General features: G+C 32.7%; 2 protein-coding genes across 2 annotated transcripts in view; one reads left to right on the top strand and one right to left on the bottom strand.

The window, feature by feature from the left end:
- LOC133184821 (probable ATP-dependent RNA helicase DDX20) overlaps positions 1-19,074 on the bottom strand; it is a 40,013-nt gene extending 20,939 nt beyond the window's left edge. The window contains exon 1 of the mRNA XM_061319904.1: positions 19,071-19,074. The gene's annotated coding sequence lies outside the window, so the exon portion shown is untranslated. The remainder of the gene's footprint in view (positions 1-19,070) is intronic.
- LOC133184873 (meprin A subunit beta-like) lies at positions 1,425-20,013 on the top strand. The gene is made up of 9 exons (XM_061319947.1): positions 1,425-1,439; positions 1,677-1,749; positions 2,315-2,468; positions 15,092-15,291; positions 16,663-16,884; positions 17,005-17,028; positions 18,421-18,561; positions 19,151-19,398; positions 19,819-20,013. The coding sequence occupies exons 1-9, from the start codon at positions 1,425-1,427 to the stop codon at positions 19,918-19,920; spliced, it is 1,179 nt and encodes a 392-aa protein (XP_061175931.1). The 3' UTR covers positions 19,921-20,013.
- Positions 20,014-20,214: the final 201 nt, after the last annotated feature.

The raw sequence follows: 20,214 nt of genomic DNA, 5'->3' as shown, positions 1-20,214 counted from the left end.
AAAATCTCAAGAACCACTGGGCTAGACATGTAAGGTGACACTTATGTGGAAGCTTTTCGAGTAATTGTTCACAATTTTCCCCCGGAGTCAAGGTATAGCCACAATAATGGATGAAAGTTTTACATTGAAATATATAAGAAAACTTTTTAAAAATCTCTCCAAGAACCACTGGGCCAGAAAAAGTGAAACTTATATGAAGGCTTCCTAAGTAAGTGGAGATTCTAGACTAATATTTTTTTTTTTTAAATTATGACTCTCAAGGTTAGGGTGGAGCCACAATAATGAATACATTGAAATATATGATGAAGGAAAGCAAGGTCACGATTATTCGTATTTATATGAAAGAATTCTCGGGTAGTGTAGATTTGTAAATGTGTTCAAGTCATGACCCTCAGTTACACGGTGGGGCCATGGTATATGGTCAAATGCCTTGTTCACAGGGGGAGTTTAATTCGAATTAAACGTAAGTTACTGCAAATTAAATTTGAACCGCTTTCACAGGGAGAATTTAATGTGAATTAGTTTAATTCGAATTAATTTACTGCGCATTAAATTACTTTGCATTAGCTCCGTGTGAACGCTAAGCGAAGCCAATTCGAATTAAATTTTGACGCATGCGTAATGGCAAAAAAAGTCACATGCCACATGTCGGTGGTGAGAATGTTGGTACTTTTTAGTGAAAAGGAAAGGAAAATTATGTTAATCACTGAAATGTGTACGGACACTATGATAGTATGTCAAATGGATCTGCTCCGCATAAGGTGACCTGATTTGAAAATGACGTCATAATAGTCTTACTGAATAGCCTTACTGTAGAAATAGATTCTGAATTTTAATTCGCATTAGTTGTCGTGTGAACGCAATTTGATTCGCATTATCTTAATTCTCATTATTTTACTACGCATTAAATTAATGCGAATTAAACTCTCCGTGTGAACAGGGCAAAAGTTTTACATACATGAAGGAATGAAAAGCAGGGTCATAGCAGGGTCATACTGTATATACTCTAGGTCCCTGATCATAGTTACACTGGTGGGCCTCGTTAATTCTTCAAATCTGATTTTTTTTTCCCTGAAAAACTAAATAAAGTAAGGTAGCATTATGCCTTGAAATATTTTTTTAAAGATTTGAAATATCCATTTAGTACATTTGTTAGTTGATTGGAAGTTTCAATAGCCCCCCCCCTCCCCCCCCCCCCCCCACACACACACACAGTATATAGCACTAAAAACAGTACAGAACCGTCTGTAGATTTAATCATGTATATAGTGTAAAATTAAAATTCTTATTTAAAAATCTATTCTTCTCTAGAAAAATTCAATGTAATTCAATCAATAACAATCAAATTAATGTATTCTAATGTCTTAACTCTTAACTCCACTCTGCAGGATTTCTGCCTTATCTTGACAAGGAAGTTAGTGGAAATGCATGTCACAATGGTGGGTACGACATTTCGTTGCGTTGTTTATTTCTTGATATCCCTTGGATGTATTCTTAATCTATCTCAGGTAAAAATAATTCTTAAACATATTTTAATTGCATATCCTCATCCGAGATCAATGCTTAATATAATGACTTATGTTTTTACTCATAAATTACAATTCTGTGATTTAAGGTACTTGGCAACAGCAGAATTTTCATGAACTGACACCTATATTTTTGTGTCTTTGTTATAGGGTGAAATACAGATTTGGTCAAATTCAGATGGCAGGATTGGCACTGTCTATTATCGTATTTCAGGTGCTCTGAGTAGGTATTCCTACAGAATTTAATTTATATATCGGTTGCAGGTTAATATGAACATGTTTGTTCACCTAGGTCTCATTTGAATAATAAAACACTTCAAAGAATCATATTGAATACATAAATAAAAACATAAAACATGAATAACACGTACGGAAGAAAATAAAATTATTATTAATTATTATAAATATATACATGTAATTATGGATCCACGCCTACACATTGTATAGTTATTGAGAAGCGAGTAAACATGGATTTCTTTAAGTTACAATTCAATGAAATTCAGGTGAAAATTGCAGTCAGTGTAACATTCAATCAAAATGATTTTTTTTTAAATTATAAATATTTATTTATTTTTATTTATTTATTTACTTTGGACGAGTTTTTACTGAAAAGGAATATTCAGAGGGTTTATGGACACATACCAACTGTTTGATATTGCGTTCATTGTATCATCCCATGTACAGTGCTGTTATGATTATTTAGATGATGTTAGCCACGGAACATTTTCAACACACGAGCTGAAATACTCATTAATATTATTATATTATTGAAATTTTTTGTTATCCAGAACCGTGTACGAAGCAAACTTTAGTGGCAGTCATCACCGATGTAACTCAGCTTATTAACTCAGATGGCTCCAGATGTATCGAATTTCAAGAAACAGATGGGAGACCAAACAAAAATATGCAGGCTTACATTGATTTCCAGCAAGCTTTCGACAGGTAAATTATGGAATTCTTAAATCATCAACTTAATTTATACATGTAAGCCAATAACAAAATTTGTGTAATTTTTTTTTTTTTTTTTTTTTTTTTTTTGAATTATAAATGATCGTTTCCGAAATCTCATCAGAATAGACCAATTCCTTGTTATAGCAAAAGTTTTTAAGATCCGATATTTAAATATTTAATACTTAAAAAGGGCTTAGAACTAAAACTCCAAAGTAATGATTAAGGTAAAGTCCAAAGTGTAGTCCAAAGAGTGTTCCAAAAAAGTATATAATAGATGCCAAAGAATAGTCGAAAGAATGAAAGAATGGAATGCCGTTTTCCGGCAAAACAGGGTATTTTGTGCTCAGAGGATATTCATGGTCCCGGATATAAAAGTAAGTTTTTATTGGCTGACTTAACATTGCCATACCACCTACGTTTAGTCCGTAGGTCTGTCCATTGACCTATGAACCCCAACATGGCACCACCTTCCAATCCAGGTATACCTTCATTAATGATATTTATGGACTCAGTCCCCATCTCTGCACCACAAGGAGTTCTAGCCGAGTTCTAGCCCTAGGCTTTTTTACTTATCTGCTTCAGAGGTCCCAATTTTATTACTCTTAATCAAGAATCTTAATAGTAACTTTACATTTCCGTTCAAATTTTATTACTTAGTATCGATGGGCTTGATTGGTCTATTCTGATCAATTCCATCACAAATGAGTTTACAAAATTATAGTTCATCGTATCAATAACAACGTCCAATTTGTTCTAACTGTATTATTATAGTTCTTGATATTAAAGTCTCTTTTCCAATTATAAAATCACTGCATGTAGTACACAAACAATGTACATCCCTATTTAACAAACTTTTATTTTACTGTCACTATTAGAGATTGTTCTATCTGACGTATCCGTATACGTATCTGTATCCGCATACGTATCGAGGTATGAGAGGCATCTCGATCCCGATGATTTAACCGTTGGGTAACATTTCCATCGTTTCTTGTTTGATTTGAACATCATTCATTGGAAAATAAGATATATAGTAATATTTCTAATGAAACGTATTAAGTTGCTGTTAACACCTTTCATTTTATGGAAGGATTTTAAAAAAATAAAATTAGTAAAAAAAAAAGTATGTAAATATTTCTTAAATTGTTTAAAAATAAAAAAAAAAAGGTTCAAAAAGGGACTCAACCCCCCCCCCCTCTCTCTCTCTCACACACACACACAATATCAAGATATATAATGTATATTATTGTTTCATTCTCGAAGTTACCTTTACCAGTACAAGACATATTCGCCATAATGCATACAGTCAACGTTCGTTATCTCAAACTTGATTGGACCAATTAAAACTTCGATATATCCAAGGATTTGAGTTAACAAAGTTTAACTGTACGAGGTGTCAGAGGTCAAACATTCTAGATGAGTATAAGTTTGTTTACATCAAGCAGATACTTAAAATTGATTAACAAAGTGGAGAAGGGGGAAGCTGGGCCGAGGTAGGGAGAAACCAAAACATGACAAGTCACCTTAGCAAAACTTTGAGAATAAAAAGGTGTAGAAATTAATCAAACTCTAAAATAAACCTATTACTGGGTATGTGTGTATGGGGGGGGGGGGGTTATGGATATTAAGTTTTGAGTTCCTTTTTTCCACAAAAATAATTACGGATACATTAACTGTGAAAGATTAATTTGACCATACTGAATACTCTGTGTGGGGGGGGTGGGGGGGGGCACTGAAAATTTCCATCCTCATTTTCTTATTTTCTTTTTTATAATTATCAACATTCTGTATGTCATTTGATTATATTTGATGGACATAGTTCTGAAGAAAAGCTTTGGAAAGCTGGCAATTCTGGGGTAGTTTGAAGACTCTAAATTCCCTAAATTGTTAGGTGATAGCCGTATCCGAAATTCCAGAGAGCTTGAGAAAGGACTACCATTTCCGAAAGTGATGCAATTACACGCATTTTTTGTCGGGGATGAATTAACAATTGTCGATAAAAGGAGATTAACGGAGAAAATTTTTTATGTCTTATACATTACTTTATATACATGTTTACTAAAGTTTACTTAATGATTTATTCATTGAAATTAATTAAGATGACTGTGATTCTTTGTGTACAAGCGGGATCGAAACTCTGAAAAAATGCTGATATTTTATCAATTAAATGTTTTGTATAAATTTTATCCTTTATTCTGTATTTTTATTTCTCTGCTACGTTGAAGCAGCCTCTTCTCTTCAATTCTATAAACTGCGTGTTGAATTGACTCACACTAGTCCCGATCTGGGACAAAATGCATAAATAAATAAATAAAAATAGAATAAATGAATAAAAATCAGCTGGATGGACAAGGTAGCATAGAAGAAATAGATAAGTCAATTGTTTTGGCATTTTTAGCCTAATGTTCTTTTCTTTCTTATAAAAAGAGAGTTAAGATAATGAATACCATATTATGAAACAGTTCTATATCAAACCATGAATTATAATACACATGTACGACAACAAGAGAACTAAAAGGAAAAATCAAATTTAACAATTGTATTTTCATTTCATTACCTTTTTTTTTGTTGCCATGAAGTCTTTTCAAGTTAATACTGCTGAAAGGACAAAATATAAAGCAAAATCAAGCCGTATGAGAATAGGCACGAAAGTAGCAATTTCAACTGAGGAGGGGAAGGGGAGACATACAGGTATTTGTCAAATAGTTCATTGAAAAAAGAATGAAGAAAGTCAACAGACGCTATGAAAGTTTGTGTGTGTTCCCGGGGGGGGGGGGGGGGGAGTGAACTGGCATTTTTAAGCATATACTGGTAAGGGTCTGGAAGCGAATTCTCTTTAGAAAACGGTTACACGGTTTTATTGATTGTGTGGATATCAACGTCTTTTGCATTTTAGTGTGTGTGTGTGTGTGAGAGTGGGGGGGGGGGGGGGGTGTTAACTTTTATGTCATTTAATGTAAATTACAGAATCAATCAATAAAATGTCCTGATGTTAAGAGGGAGAGAGGGGGATCCCGATATATGTTTTTAAACGAAATTGCAATTAAAGTTTTAAACAATATAATGAAAACAAATACAAATTTATTGAATTTCATTATCTATTTTTTTTTTTTATTTTCCAGCGAAATGACAGACTTTTACAGCAGCTTAATACATTTTTTATTAGAAAAAATACCATATGCTATTCTTAAATGAATGGGGCTTTAAAACCAAATAAATAACGATGGAAATTATAGTAAATAGTTTAGACATCGGGATCGAGATGCCTCTCTCACCTCGATACGTATACGGATACGGATACTTATACGGATACGTCAGATAGAACAATCTCTATTAATAACTAAAATAACTAGTTATAATTGTAACGGGGACCGTTACAGATGTTCCCCAAACGCTCCCCAACTCCCTTTTGGCGCCTTATTTCCTGTAAGTTTCATTAAATAAGGCTATCAAGTACACATATTGGTTGTTTAACGCATTTCACGCGCGCGCTAAGGCATGCATGTGCAAAATAAACATGTCATCTCGTCTATACTATAAATGCATCAGTCTTAATTCTGAGTATCAAAACATTTCATTGAAAAATATGAAAGTTACAGCTATATCAAGTATATTGTTCATTTCGGCATTGCACGCGCGCGCACGTGCATGCATATGCATGATGACCATGTATCATCTTGTCTACACTTTTGATATATTCTATTTGTTGAGTTTCAAAGCAAATCATCAAAAAGTTTAAAAGTTACGGCTATATCAAGTATATTGGTCATTTTATGCATTTCGTGCGCGCGCGCACGTCCATGTATGTTCTTGCATTCAATTTTGATAGTTGCATAATGTAGGAATCCATTATACCTATTTATATTCTAAATTTCATCCTGTTTTGTTGAAAACCAAGAAAGTTATAGCCATTTAAATTTTAAGCCAATCAGATTGCAGTACACGTGCATGCGCGTGCTTTCATGATAATTCTTATATATTATATTGTAGAACCTCCTAATGTGTGATTATATTATAAATTTCAAAGTATTTTGTCAAAAAACAAGAAAGATATTGAGACTTTTTTTTTCAGCCCATCAGAGCGAAGCGCACGTGCATGCACGTGAGATCATGCTAATTTGACCATGTCGTATTGTCTACTCTAAACCGTATAAGGTTTAGAGTTGACAATATGACATATGTCTACCCTGTCCATTCTAAACCCTATAGATTTACAGCTCTATATACTTTTATATATATTAGGGATGACAATTTGTAATCGGTTAACCGGTTATTCGGTCGGAACGATGGTAATCGGTTAGAAAATCTGTAATCGGTTAGTCGGAAAAAAAATTAATATATGCGTAAATATGAACACAATATCCCGAAAATTCATTCAAAAAATACAAAGAAAAATATCCAAGATATTTGTATTTTCATCCATATAAACAGGCCGATTCGGATATACTTAAGGCTGTCTGAATTGACAACGCGAGAGTAATTGGTCAGTTGTTAATTGCTGTTCAAACACCATGTCATTATCCAGTCTGACTTGTATAAATTTCTTTAAAGAATCCTTGAGTACTGTGAACTGATTATAATGTGTACCTAACCTGTACTATCCTTTGTAGTTAACTATTAAACAAGCGATAGTACATAGTTTTAAATATGGTGACAACCTGCCTGACATCTCTTTGGATTTTTTTAAAATGTTTATGATACTTTAGGGATGTTTCATGAGTATCTTTTTTCTTTTTCTTCTTTACTTTCTTTTTTTTTTTTTAAATTTTTATTGATTTATTAATTAAATTATTTTTTGCCTATTAAAATTGAAATAAAATATGTACTGTAATGGATATATGCCGAATACTGTTCTATATGTAAAATTATCAAACTGTGTGAGGCCCGTTAGGGTCGAAAACAGTCCGATAATTTTTACATATAGAATTGTATGAGGCATATATCTTACTTAAAACATTGCCATTTGAATGTCCAAAAGTTACCCGGAGGAGTCCGATAATAACACAATAGGAGTTTTGGCATCAATAGTTTTCTACCTGAAACCATATAATACGTAGACAAAAGAAAAACTTTTTTTTTCTTTAGACAGTAAAAACAGTGAGTGAACTCTTTTGTTTCATTCATTCATTCAATGATAGTCGTTTAGTGTAGTAGGAACTATCGACAGTGTTTAGGTGATGAAGGAATTTTTTTATGATTCGGAATATTTTTTTTATTAAGTGCGTGTGACATTGATACAGATACAGTGTTGGATGATATCTTCAAAATGCATTTAAAGTAAAAATGCGGATTTTTGTCTAAAATTTCGATTGGATGATATAATGAAAATCTTGGGTTTTAAAAGTGCGGTCATTGGCAAACAAACCTCGTTAAATGACTAGATTCGCAGACTGGTTCTTTATCAGAAATGGATTTAAATTGGTTTATTCACAGTGCTGTACATATCGAAAACGCTTTGCAGAAAAATGGAAAGTGTTACTTTTGAGGAAGGTTAAAACTCCAGTTTCTTTTTCTTGGATTTGCTATTTTTAACAACTTAATTTCCTCGCGTTCGCTTTCCCTGAATTTTTTCTCCCTACCTTTTTTCTTTGGTTTCTGGACATATTAAACATTGATTTCACTCTAGTTGTTGTTTTTTAACTACTGTCCGATTTTGTTATCACTTCCGTCCGATAATATATTATTGGACTGTTAATTATTATTATCGGACGGCTACAGGTACATTTCTAGACTGCAAGCGCAAAGGCATGATGTCACAGCAATGTTTTAAATAGTGTTCTGATCAAATATAAGCATAATATTACTACATGTGTATAGTCTTGTTTATTTGAGTAAAGCAGAGCTTAAAATGGAGGAAATGTCGAAAATTTTTGATACGATTAACCGACTATTCGGTCGGAATGTCTTACGATTAACCGATTGTCATCCCTAATATATATATATATATATATATATATATATATATATATATATATATATATATATATATATATATATATATATATATTTGTAACAGAAGTCATAAAGGAATATACAACAGAAGCGATAATTTTTAAGAAAAAAATAGCAAGAAAGTAGACGAACAAGCCCATTTTGCCTATTTTATAACAAATAGGGAAGTGAAAAAAAATTAATCTCGATTATGACAAAATTTTCTTTGATATTTCATTTAACATTACCGTATACTTTATGGTAAATATCCACAATTTGCACAATCTCACAAAGATTTAATTTTTTTGTCTATGAAATAGTATGCACAAACCAAAGAGAGCAAAAATGATCATTTGTCATATTATATCACAATTTTTCAATATGAGTGGGTCTTCGTTCCATTTTTTTTTTGTTTGGAAAGATTATACTCAAAGAAGTATGCGTAAAACTATTCACATTTCTGTAAACAAAGACATGGAGCAAAGACTCACTTTATCTTAGAAATACACTTCTTTGAAATAACATTCGTGTATATCCAAGAAATATTTGAAGTCCATTTAAACAGGGGTAATATCACAGAAATGATTTACATGTAAATGCCGCAATTTGTCATAAGCCGGGTAGCTTTGTAGTTATCTGTTGGTCTCTATAATAGAATTACTGCGAAATCACTAATTTTCATGGTTGTTTAATTTTCGGTGTTTTCGAGGAATGAAGAGACCCACGAATTCATTTCTATAGTGTCAAATACCATATACGTAGCTACTCAACAGTTCTTTATCCATGAAATGAAATCCCCGCGAACCCAAACACGAAAATATGTGAAAAAATACAAGTAAAAAAAGTGTTGGTCTCTATGAAATCACTGATACTCAAGATTTTTATTGCTTGGGTTCGAACTTCAAGAATACCATTTTTTTTAAATCATAGAATGATTTTTTTTTTAATAATTTTCTGCAGAATATCCTCTATACAATGTATATTCACTGGCTTTGAAGCCGTATTAACCGAAGGGTCAGTGCGCATGTAGTGGCGATTGTGACGTCACGAACAATATAGCAAACGTTGTAAACAATGGTTGCAACGATCGGAACACGCTGTGTATCTGAGCAGGAAAAATGTTAGGCAATCCTACTGCCGGATTATTTTCCAAACATTTCGGTCACACAACGAAAGGAAAACACGGAATTTATAACTTGTAATCGGGACATTCTTAATCTTTTTTACGACAGGAGTTTTTAAATGAATGTGGTGTCGTCATGCAGCCTTCATTTTCTTATTTATTTAATCCAGACAATATAATAAAACACTGCAATTATGGACTCTTTCGGTGGTAAATATGGCTTGTTATCCACCAGAAAAATATCACTATTGACCGAGGCGAAGCAAACTGGAATATCATTTTTATACATTTTAATTATAAGCTGTAGGCATTTTGCATGCCTTGTTCGCCCATCTCCTTTAAAAATAAGAATGTCGAAGCATAGATGACAAACTTTTGAAAATGCTTTCATTTTTGATTACCTTGGGCGATGTATAAAATCAGAACTTTAATGTATCTGAGTATACGAATTCGAAGAAAATACCATTTTTATGTACTTAGAGGATAAAATTCAAGGAACTGTAAATTCAGATTTCAAAAAAGGTTGGTACGAACAATTATAGACAAATATTGAATATTGTTATTATGCGTTAGTCACCTCATCTGAGCCCAAGGCCAGTAGTGCAGTGAGCATGTAAAATTGCAAAATCTTACGAGTATAATAGCCAATATCAGTTAAATTTATTACCGTTTATTATATGCAGTACTACGATCAAGACCTATATCTGCGAAATAGTTGCGGGTTGTGCACAACGGGAGTCAATTTCTTAAAGGTTGCACATATAGAAAACTGCCCCCTATGGATCTTTTGCTACAAAAATTACATTTTTTAAAGGCTGGGGTCAATTTCGACGTCTGAAATTTCTCTACGGTGGTCATTATAATTCGTCTTTACACCGGCAGAACGAAATGCAAAATTATTCTGTATTTTATAGATTCAATAAAAAAAAGGTCCAAAAATCCAAATGGGAAAAATCCAAACCCATGATTGCTTGTACAATTTATTGTATGTATACATGTAGTATAAACCATATGATAAACCTCTTACTATAAAAATACACAGGTAGGGGTTAAACACATAAATAAAAGCCAACTTTAGAAACTAAATATAGCTACAAGTATATATTTCTTGATCTCTCACTTGCAACGCGCGTTAAGAATCAACGAACTTTTATCTTAAACATCTTCTTCAGAGGGAACACTTGGACATCAATTTATTATTTATTTAATGAAATGCACAAGCCTATATTTACTTGTTATCGAAGCATGAGAAGATGAAACTACCATAAACCCTGCAACATAATTCATGTTAAAATGATATTGTAATTGTTTGTTAATGAAAATAGACTTATCTCTATGCCTTGTACATTATAAAAGGAACCAATAATTTTGCCAAAATATACTATAAATAGAAAACAAAGCTAATTTACGGTCGTTTCCCTAAATAACAAGGTGTAGTGTCTTTTTATGCATGTCAAGGAATTTCCGTTCGATGTTTAGTTTTAGCCCCCACTACATCCTTCACCCCCAATTGTAATTGCTTCCTAAGGGTCTGTATTACATTTGTTTCTCCTTCTTTAATATCTCTCTAAAAACTTATTTAACTCCATTTTTCAGCAGTGATTTGAAAAAAAATACTACAATCCCAGAATGACCCGGATTGATACGTAAAAATCCAGTAATTAATGAATCATGCACTATTTAAGGCAGATTGAAAAAAAGTTCAAATTTGCTATGGAATAAAATAATTACCTATAAATACTCTTTTTCATTATCAAAGACACTTATTATCACAGGCACTTGTTTCGGTAATAAATTTTTAACCCATAGTATAATAATAACACAAGGTATCCAACTCCAAATTACATGGAGTACCCCCCTCCCACAGAATCGCACTCATTTACACTTTCAGAGGAAACGCACTGGCAAAATGTTTATACCTTTGTCTTCTACGATAATTTATCTACACAACCATATATGACATGCTTGTCTTTATTTTCTTTTATCTCCGTAAGCAGCGTCAAAACTCTGCTCGCCGAAAGGAAAAGTCGAATTCAACCATGAAATGGTATGTGCTAATCCCGGGCAGAGATTTAGATTGGCTAAAAATCTGTTTCGAACATTACATCGGATAACATCGTAATGTTTCCAGGGAAAATCAGACATAAACAAATTCTATTTATTCACTGCAATATTAAACACTGGAACTGAATTTTTAAACCCACTCATTTTTTAATTTTGTTCTCTGCTCGGGATTAGCACATACCATTTCATGGTTGAATTCGACTTTTCCACTCGGCGAGCAGAGTTTTGACGCTATTTACGGAGATTAAAGAAAATAAAGACAGGCATGTCATATATGGTTGTGTAGATAAATTATCATAGAAGACATAGGTATAAACAGTTTGTCAGTGTATTTCCTCTGAAAGTGTAAATGAGTGCGATTCTGTGGGAGGGGGGTACTCCATGTAATTTGGAGTTGGATACCTTGTGTTATTATTATACTATGGGTTAAAAATTTATTACCGAAACAAGTGCCTGTGCTTATTATGCATTAAATGTTCGATAAAAAGACGACTGGACTGCCTGACTCCTTTTTTGAACCCATTAAGTACAGACAACGTATAATGCAGTTGACCGACTTTCGCGTGGGAGAGAAGTGAACTTGGTTACTTCCTTTGATGTGGTAACAATGGGACGAAGTATTTAAACTTCCAGACATGAAAATCGTCAACACGTCACGAACAGTGAAATCCTTATGATCTTATGCAAAAAGCTCTAAAATATGGGCACAGCCCTTGATAAAAAAATCTGTTTTATAATCTTAAAAAAAAACAGTTCTGTTATTACATTAAAGCATATTTTGTATCAGAGGTTGTGCTCTATACGAAATATTGAAATTTTGGTCATTTTTGGGGAAATTTTCAGGATATGGGAATAAATGGCGCAATACATGACGTTGTATGCATTGGCTAGCGAGAAAATGCGTCATTTTCAATAGATATGCTGTCTCCATGGTTCCAAATGATATTTAATGCACTGTCAACTAAAACTTAGCAGTTTTGATTTTTTAGAAATTCACAGGGCCAAAAGAGGCCCTAAATGAACTTGCTCTTTGCAAAAATACACGAATACCATAACTTTTATAAAGGCGGTCATAATTCAACGTAAAAGTACGTTGCTGTTGAAGCCCAGAAAAAAATATACATTGTTCGGATGAATGAGATAGTTGTTCTGACAAATAAGATAACTGTTCTGAGAAATTTTTTCTTCGTTCGGACAAACAAGATGTTTATGTGGACAAATGATTTCTACCTCCGGACGAATTAAATATACTTGTACGATAGAGGAATTAGATTAAATCATTTCTTCCGGAATTGTTCGGACGAACGGGATATTTCCTAGCGAATTACATATTTGTTCGAACAGATCTAATGTTTCTTCTGTATCAATCCTTTGATAAGGGAGAGCATCCTGAAAACCAAAGATTATCATAGTATATGTACAAAGCACAGGGATAAAGTGAACGTTGGAGACGTATGGTGGCATATTTCTGCCCCTGCAAGATAAATTATGTTAACATGCGAGAAAAGTATGTCAGCATGCAAGATAATTATGTCTACATACGTAATAATTATGTTGACATGCAAGTTATCAATCTTTTCAAGAATCTAATTTTAATGTTGGTAAACTAACTTACTAACGCCAGTATACGACATCATACAAGCAAGATGCAACATAATTAAGTTGACATGCAACTTATTTATGTTAACTTGCAAGATACATGTAATTATGTCAACATGTGAGTTATTTATGTTAACATACAACATGATTATGTAGACATGCGACTTATTTATGTCAACATGCAATATAATAATGTTAACATGCAACTTATTTATGCAAACATGCCACTTATTTATGTCAACATGCAACTTATTTATGCTAACATGCGACTTATTTTTGAAAACATATGAGCTGTATTTTAACATGCAAGATATTTATGGCAACATGCTAGATAATAAGTTGCATGTCATCATACATATCTCGCCTGTTGACATAATTAACTCGCATGTTAACATAATTATCTTACAAGTTGACATATATAAGTCGCATGTGTACATAATTATCTAGCATGTCAACATATATAAGTCGTATGTCAACATAATCCTTTTGCATCTTGCTTGTATGATGTCATATATTGGCGTCGGTAAGTAAGTTTAGCAACATCTTTAGATTCTCTCAAGATGTTGGTAACGTGTAAGTCAACATCATTATTTTGCATGTTAACATAAATAAGTTGCATGTCTACATAATTATGCTGCATGTTAACATAATTTATCTTGCATGTAGGAGGCAGAAATATGCCACCATAGACACGATATCTGATCAAGTTTTAATTTATTGACTCCATTCCTCTGCGGTTTCTGGGGTTTCTTGGAAGTTTTACTTGCAGTTTAGTTTTGTTTGCCATATACACTGTACAGTAAATAAATGCTAGTTCTTTCAGTTTTAATAAAAATGTACCAAAAAAGTCTCTAAAACGTCATGTAATTCTTCTTAATCAAATTGTTAGATCTTTTGCTATACGTCCAAAAATTACATGAATGTTAATGTACGCATTTTTAATCATTGACCCGAAAATACTAAATCGCAATTTGATTAATCGGTAGATAGACATTAAAATCAGTTCTCTCTCTCTCTCTCTCTCTCTCTCTCTCTCTCTCTCTCTCTGGAATATATAAATGAATTTTTAAAAAATCTTTAAAACAACATGATATATTTGTCAAATCAACATGGAAGCATTTCCACCTAGTGTAGATTGAAGACGATTAAGTTCTCAATTTATCATTAAAAAGCAGGTCATTTTATTCGAAAGAAGATTTAATGAGACCAACATATCGCTATATTCTTAATTTACCTCAGTTGAGCATTTGGCTCACGGGATTGAATTATTATTCTTCAACGTTTCAACCAAAATGAAAAAGAAAAATATATAAAGCTAAAAAGGGGCGTTATTCTTTGGGGATAATTTTTTTATGTAGGATATGTAGATTTTAAGGGTGATGTCAACTTTCTACCGGCAAAATGGTCATTTCTCAACGTCAAATAATGACCGGGGGTCATTTTTCGACGTTCAATAATGATCGGGAGTCATTTTCCGGCGAAAATTTATTCCTCTTTATTCCTCTTTACACCAGAACCGAATATCTTTTATGCAATATGCAGTAGCTTTTACAAAGCAATACAAAGGATGCTTGTTTTATTAAAACAATCATGTGATTATAGAAATATAAACAAATCTAGAAACTTGCAAGCAATAGCGTATGTCACCACGAACTGAGCAACCATTGTAACTGAGGATATTTTAAAAGTTGTATGCACAACTTTTAATTGCTTTTAGTTGTCCTATTTAATTACAACAAATATAAGACAAAACTTTTACAAATAATATAATCAATAACAGATGATTTTGTTTGAATTTTGTTGCAACATATCAAATGAATATGACCCATTGGTATAGCTACTATTTTGTTGTTTTAAATCATATAAATTAATACTCCAACTCTCTCTTTACAAAATTTAGTTGTGAGTATCAAAGAAATACACCTGGAATGCCGTTTGATCCACTTTCAAGTACAGCCAAAGTATCAATAAAAATAAAAGATAAGTGTGTATCTCGCTCTGCCTTGGTGTACAACTTAGCAAGAATCCTGGGATTACCAGATGAACACACTCGAGACGACAGAGACAACTATATCAACATACACTGGAATAATATTGAAAGTTTGTTACATTTGAATACATGTGTAACAGTTTATATGATTGAACCCAGTGCGTAGGTTCTTCAAAAGCCACCATGACGCATATGAAAAAAATATGCACTAAACATAATAATGTCTTTATTACCTTTGTAAAAGAATTGTAGAATCTATGCACTCAGAGTTCAAATTTTCGTAAACATCAACCTTAATTATAACTGATTTCTTTGACTCACATAAACATTTGTATGATCCTTACAAAAAAACTGATGCCATAGATCTACTGATCAAAGACTAGAAGAGCGTTTGTTTGGTTTTTTTAAATTGGTTTCTATGCCATTTTTCAAAACGCTGCTCTACTACTCCTAAAAACTGTAAATGTTTTCATTAGAATTCAATTCAAAATTGGTATACAAATATACTATTTGACAATACATAATTAATTTTAACAGCTTAACGTTGAATGGTGTTGAAGTGCTATTAAAAATTATGTAATGTTTCAAAACGCTTCTCCTTTAATAGTTTTGGCCTGATTTTATAAAATTAAATTTAGTATACATGTACAAGTTAAATTCCAAGATACAAAATTCTGTATATTGATTTTTGATGCCGATGAAAGTTTTTTCAGTAGTTACTAAAAAAATTCTGTGAGATATTTATTAAAAAATATTTATTTATACCGCCTTCAAATTTTAAAATACTTGATAACACAAGTAAACTACACAAAGATTAACAATTCTATACATGGCCGTAGGAACCGGGGGGGGGGGGGGGGGGTCCCCAATAGTTTTGCCAATATATAGTCTACTATAGAAAACCTAGCTATTATATGTTCGTGCCCCCTCAACAAAAACGCCTGATGACCTTTTTTTTATTATTTTTTTTTTATTTTATTTTATTATTATTATTATTATTTTTTTTTTGTTGGCTTGTCAAGGAATTTTTGGTAGTTGATAGTGCCCCCTCAACTGAAAATGTATAGCTGTGCCCCTCAAACTGAAATTGCTTCCTACGGGCCTGCTATTTATCAGATTTTAATTTTTATGTACGGTGTTGGCTTGGTCAATAAATGTAGAAAAAAGAGAGAAATTCTTTCAAAATATAACTCCGGTTTTTGCTTTGATTTAAATGAAAATTGGTACGCGTTTAGAAAGCATCAAGACACACCATTCTCTAAATGTAAAACTAAAAGTAAGAAACCAGTAGAGCAACTTATTGTTACCTCTGCATGAATCAAATAAGGAATATGTAACATGATAAAGTTTTGATTAAAATTTCTTTATTATTATTATTTAAATTATAAATCAAATTACTGAAGCAATAAAATCCATGATACATATATGTAATAAGACAATGACTACACCTTACCAATAAGACGAAAAGTTGTATGTTTTAGCGGAGGCAATCAATAGAAAAATTTACAATGAATCATCATCAAAAATTGGAGACATGCCTTATGATTTTACCTCTGTTACTCACGTTGGTCCATTCGAACACGCTCTGGATACACGAAAACCAACATTATCATCAAAATATGAGGGAGTGCATTTTGGTGATCATTTGAACCTCAGTGTTATTGACGTCATAAAAATAAGGCAGATGTACAACTGCCCAACAGGTTAGCATTGTGATTCTTCTCTCATATCGATTGTACTGACGTGCCGAGAGATTAAGTCATAATACAATGTTGTGATGAACATGAATGGTAACGAAAACTACTGTTATTTTCTTTCTTCAGATATAAATCTTCAGTCATCGATGGGTAAGTAACAATAATATAATCAATCAAAAATACAAAAGTTTGGCCAAGTGTTGCGATAATACATAGCATACCAACATTATTTTGCATATTTTAAGATTTATAAAAATGGTAAGTTTTCAGTAAAATTTTCAGAAACAACCCACAAATTATAAAGTTTATAGCCTGTTTTGTAATTTCTTTTTCATGATAGTTAAAAAAAACAATTAAAGCATTGTTGGGAGAAACACATCAAATAGATACAATATTTATTATTATATCTCATTATAATTATTCTGTACAACAAGTTATCTGATTGGTTCTAGACAATCACGTGACAGAGCCATAAAACTTTTCTGTCGTTCTCATGCTTTTCATCATATTCAACCTCTTCTGAGACCTCGTGCATTTTCCTGAAATACTTTGCGTTCATTGAACGAAAACTTCCGAGAGAAGCAGACGACACGAAATTTACAACTATAGTAGAAAGGTTTCATCTACTAAGCAGTGACGATATAAACGATCTTCTTTTCAATAAGGATGGTTTAAAAAATTAAAGAATTCAATTGATTGATTGATTGTATGTTGTTTTACTTCCAATTAGAGAATTTTTTACTCATATAGAAACGTCACCATATACCGGTGAAGGGCTTCAAATTTTGACCTTTACTCACTACTCAGCACTCAGGGCCATTAAACAGTGAGGGTTCTTTACGTGCCAACGTCTGCCATGACACGGGGCCTCGGTTTTTAATGTCTCATCCGAAGGACCCGCAACTTTCACTTCAAAGTGCCGAGCGCAAGGAACAGTTGCTGCCCATTTTTTTATCGACTTAGGTCAGTGGCGGCCGAGATTCGAACTCACACCTCCCGATCACTGAGCGAGCTCTCTACCGACTGAGCTACCGTGAACGGAGAAAGAAATGAAAGACAATTGTCTATGAAGTGTCCAAGGGATTTCAAGTAAAGTATTTAAGTAATTTTTTTTAAACTGAATGCGAATTTGAGAGTTGTGTCGACTTGGAAGTTTCTGGGGGAGTTTTTTGGTTTTTATTTTTGTTTGTTTTTTTTTTTTAAAGACTTTGCTTGTTTCGGAATAATAAACAATGTATTGCTTGAATGTTTGGGAACTATGAAGATTTATTCAGTCAAGAAAAATCAAATTTCCATCGGGCGAAGACCCCGGGGAATGTAATTTTTGGGGGTTGAATAAATCTTCATATTTCCTTCACGATCATGCAATAAATGTATAATATTTAAAACCAAAAGATAAACAATGTAAATAAAAGCGTCAAGAATAAGGTTTTTATAACCTTGATGATCAAGTTTTTAATTTCTCTGTCATAAATTATAAAAGATGTACATTCAAATTTTTGACTTATTTCGAATATTACTCCATGCAATTACTTCCAGCAGCTTATCGCCCTATACACTGTACATTTGATCTCCCCCTTTGTGGTCTTGTGAACGACTGGACATCACCTGGAATTCAATGGACAAAGAAAAAAGGACCAGTATCGGAGGAAGGACCACAAACTGACCACACGAATGGAGATGGTCTGTCAATATTCCGGTTGAATCTGTATATGGAATATGTCTCACAAAATTATTTATTGATTGATTGTATGTTGTTTTACGTCCCATTCAAGAATTTTTCACTCATATAGAGACGTCACCATATACATGTACCAGTAAAGGGCTTCAAATTTACACCTTTACTCGGCACTCAGAGCCATTGAGCAGTGAGGGATCTTTATCGTGCCAACGCCTGCCGTGACACGGGGCCTCGGTTTTTAAGGTCTCACTGACTGAGCAAAATTATTTACTAATAGCCTCTAGAAAATCTCTCTCTCTCTCTCTCTCTCTCTCTCTCTCTCTCTCTCTCTCTCTCAGACTAAGTGTTCATTTTTACTAGTAAATGTGTTTTTGATTTATCACTGAAAATTGCACATTCCTTAAAAAGATAGCAATTGGGACATATAAATAAAACAATTCTCATATATATTTTTTCATCAGTATTTTCAACTACATGTAGTAGTATTGTAAACTGACGGTGTGGATTATACAATTTCTTTTGTCAATTGTAAGAGTTCAGGCAAAATATTTTTTCCCATAATTATATTATTATCTTATATTTTCATCTAAGGGTGGTACATGTTTGCCAATGAAACAGAATCCTTCAACACGGCACGCTTGGTCAGCATCACCGAGGTTTCCCCCGGGGACGTATGTGTATCCCTGTATTACTATTTGGAAAATAACTCTACCACAGTCAAGATATTCCAGAAAGAATCAGTTAGGAACACAGTCAAACAGATTAGAGAAATAAACCGTAACAAAGAAATATCCTGGTCGGTATTCAGGTTTAGTGTTACCTCACCCAATACATGGCGAGTGAGTATAACCTGTAATATCAATTTAAACGTCAGCTTTTTTTTAAACAAACGTTTAATAAGTATATTGAAAACATTTTTATCTTCAGAAGCTACAACATTTCTGCTTTGTGCAAGGATAGAAAAATTGTCAACTGACGCCATGAACTATTGTTAATTGTGACATTATCTCGAAAGGAAATAATCCTAGCTGTAGAGGAAGAAGTTGCTAAAGAAAAAAAAAATCTTTGTAAATGTCGAATGATAAAATTATGACAAACAACTCGAAAAAGGAATAAATGTTTTACATTTTTGATAGTGGAAAAAAAACTCGTAGTACTTTACCTGTAATCCTATGTGTGCATTTAATTTAATAAAAATGATATTTTGATTCTGTAAACTGATAAGTAAAGAACTTTAGGAAGACTTTATTTCTTTTCAGCTTTTGATAGAAGCTGATGTGACAAATGGCGCAGTAGCAGTTGATGATGTTATGGTGCAGTATGGAAGATGTCCATCTTTAAATGAATGCAATAATCACTGAACTGTTCCTACAATGTAGCAATTGAAAACATTTTTAAAAAATTCATTTCAAAACAAACGAAACACGCTTTTATACATATCTTACGATATGCCACATGATCATTTTTCCAATTTAAGGAAAGATTAAACATATTTTTAAAAAGGAAAAAAGTCTTTTTTAGAAAAAAAGTTCATTTGACCTAATTATTTCAAGAAGTTCTATACTTTTGAGAGAATACTAGTATGTAACAAGGTATTAATCTATGACTGAATCATTTTGACTAGTCTTTTCAAATGTATTTAATGATAAAGAAAT

This window comes from Saccostrea echinata, unplaced genomic scaffold (assembly GCF_033153115.1).
Source record: "Saccostrea echinata isolate AGI-Se365-2 ecotype Australia unplaced genomic scaffold, CSIRO_AGI_Sech_v1 ptg000011l, whole genome shotgun sequence".
Lineage (NCBI taxonomy): Eukaryota > Metazoa > Mollusca > Bivalvia > Ostreida > Ostreidae > Saccostrea > Saccostrea echinata.
This window is presented reverse-complemented; position numbering and strand designations above follow the sequence as displayed.

Bases quoted from the DNA above. Each gene is read 5' to 3' on its own strand.
- LOC133184873 (XM_061319947.1), top strand. The intron at 2,469-15,091 runs GTAAATTATGGA...TACAAAATTTAG, and splicing joins TTCCAGCAAGCTTTCGACAG to TTGTGAGTATCAAAGAAATA. The intron at 18,562-19,150 runs GTCTGTCAATAT...TTTTCATCTAAG, and splicing joins TGACCACACGAATGGAGATG to GGTGGTACATGTTTGCCAAT.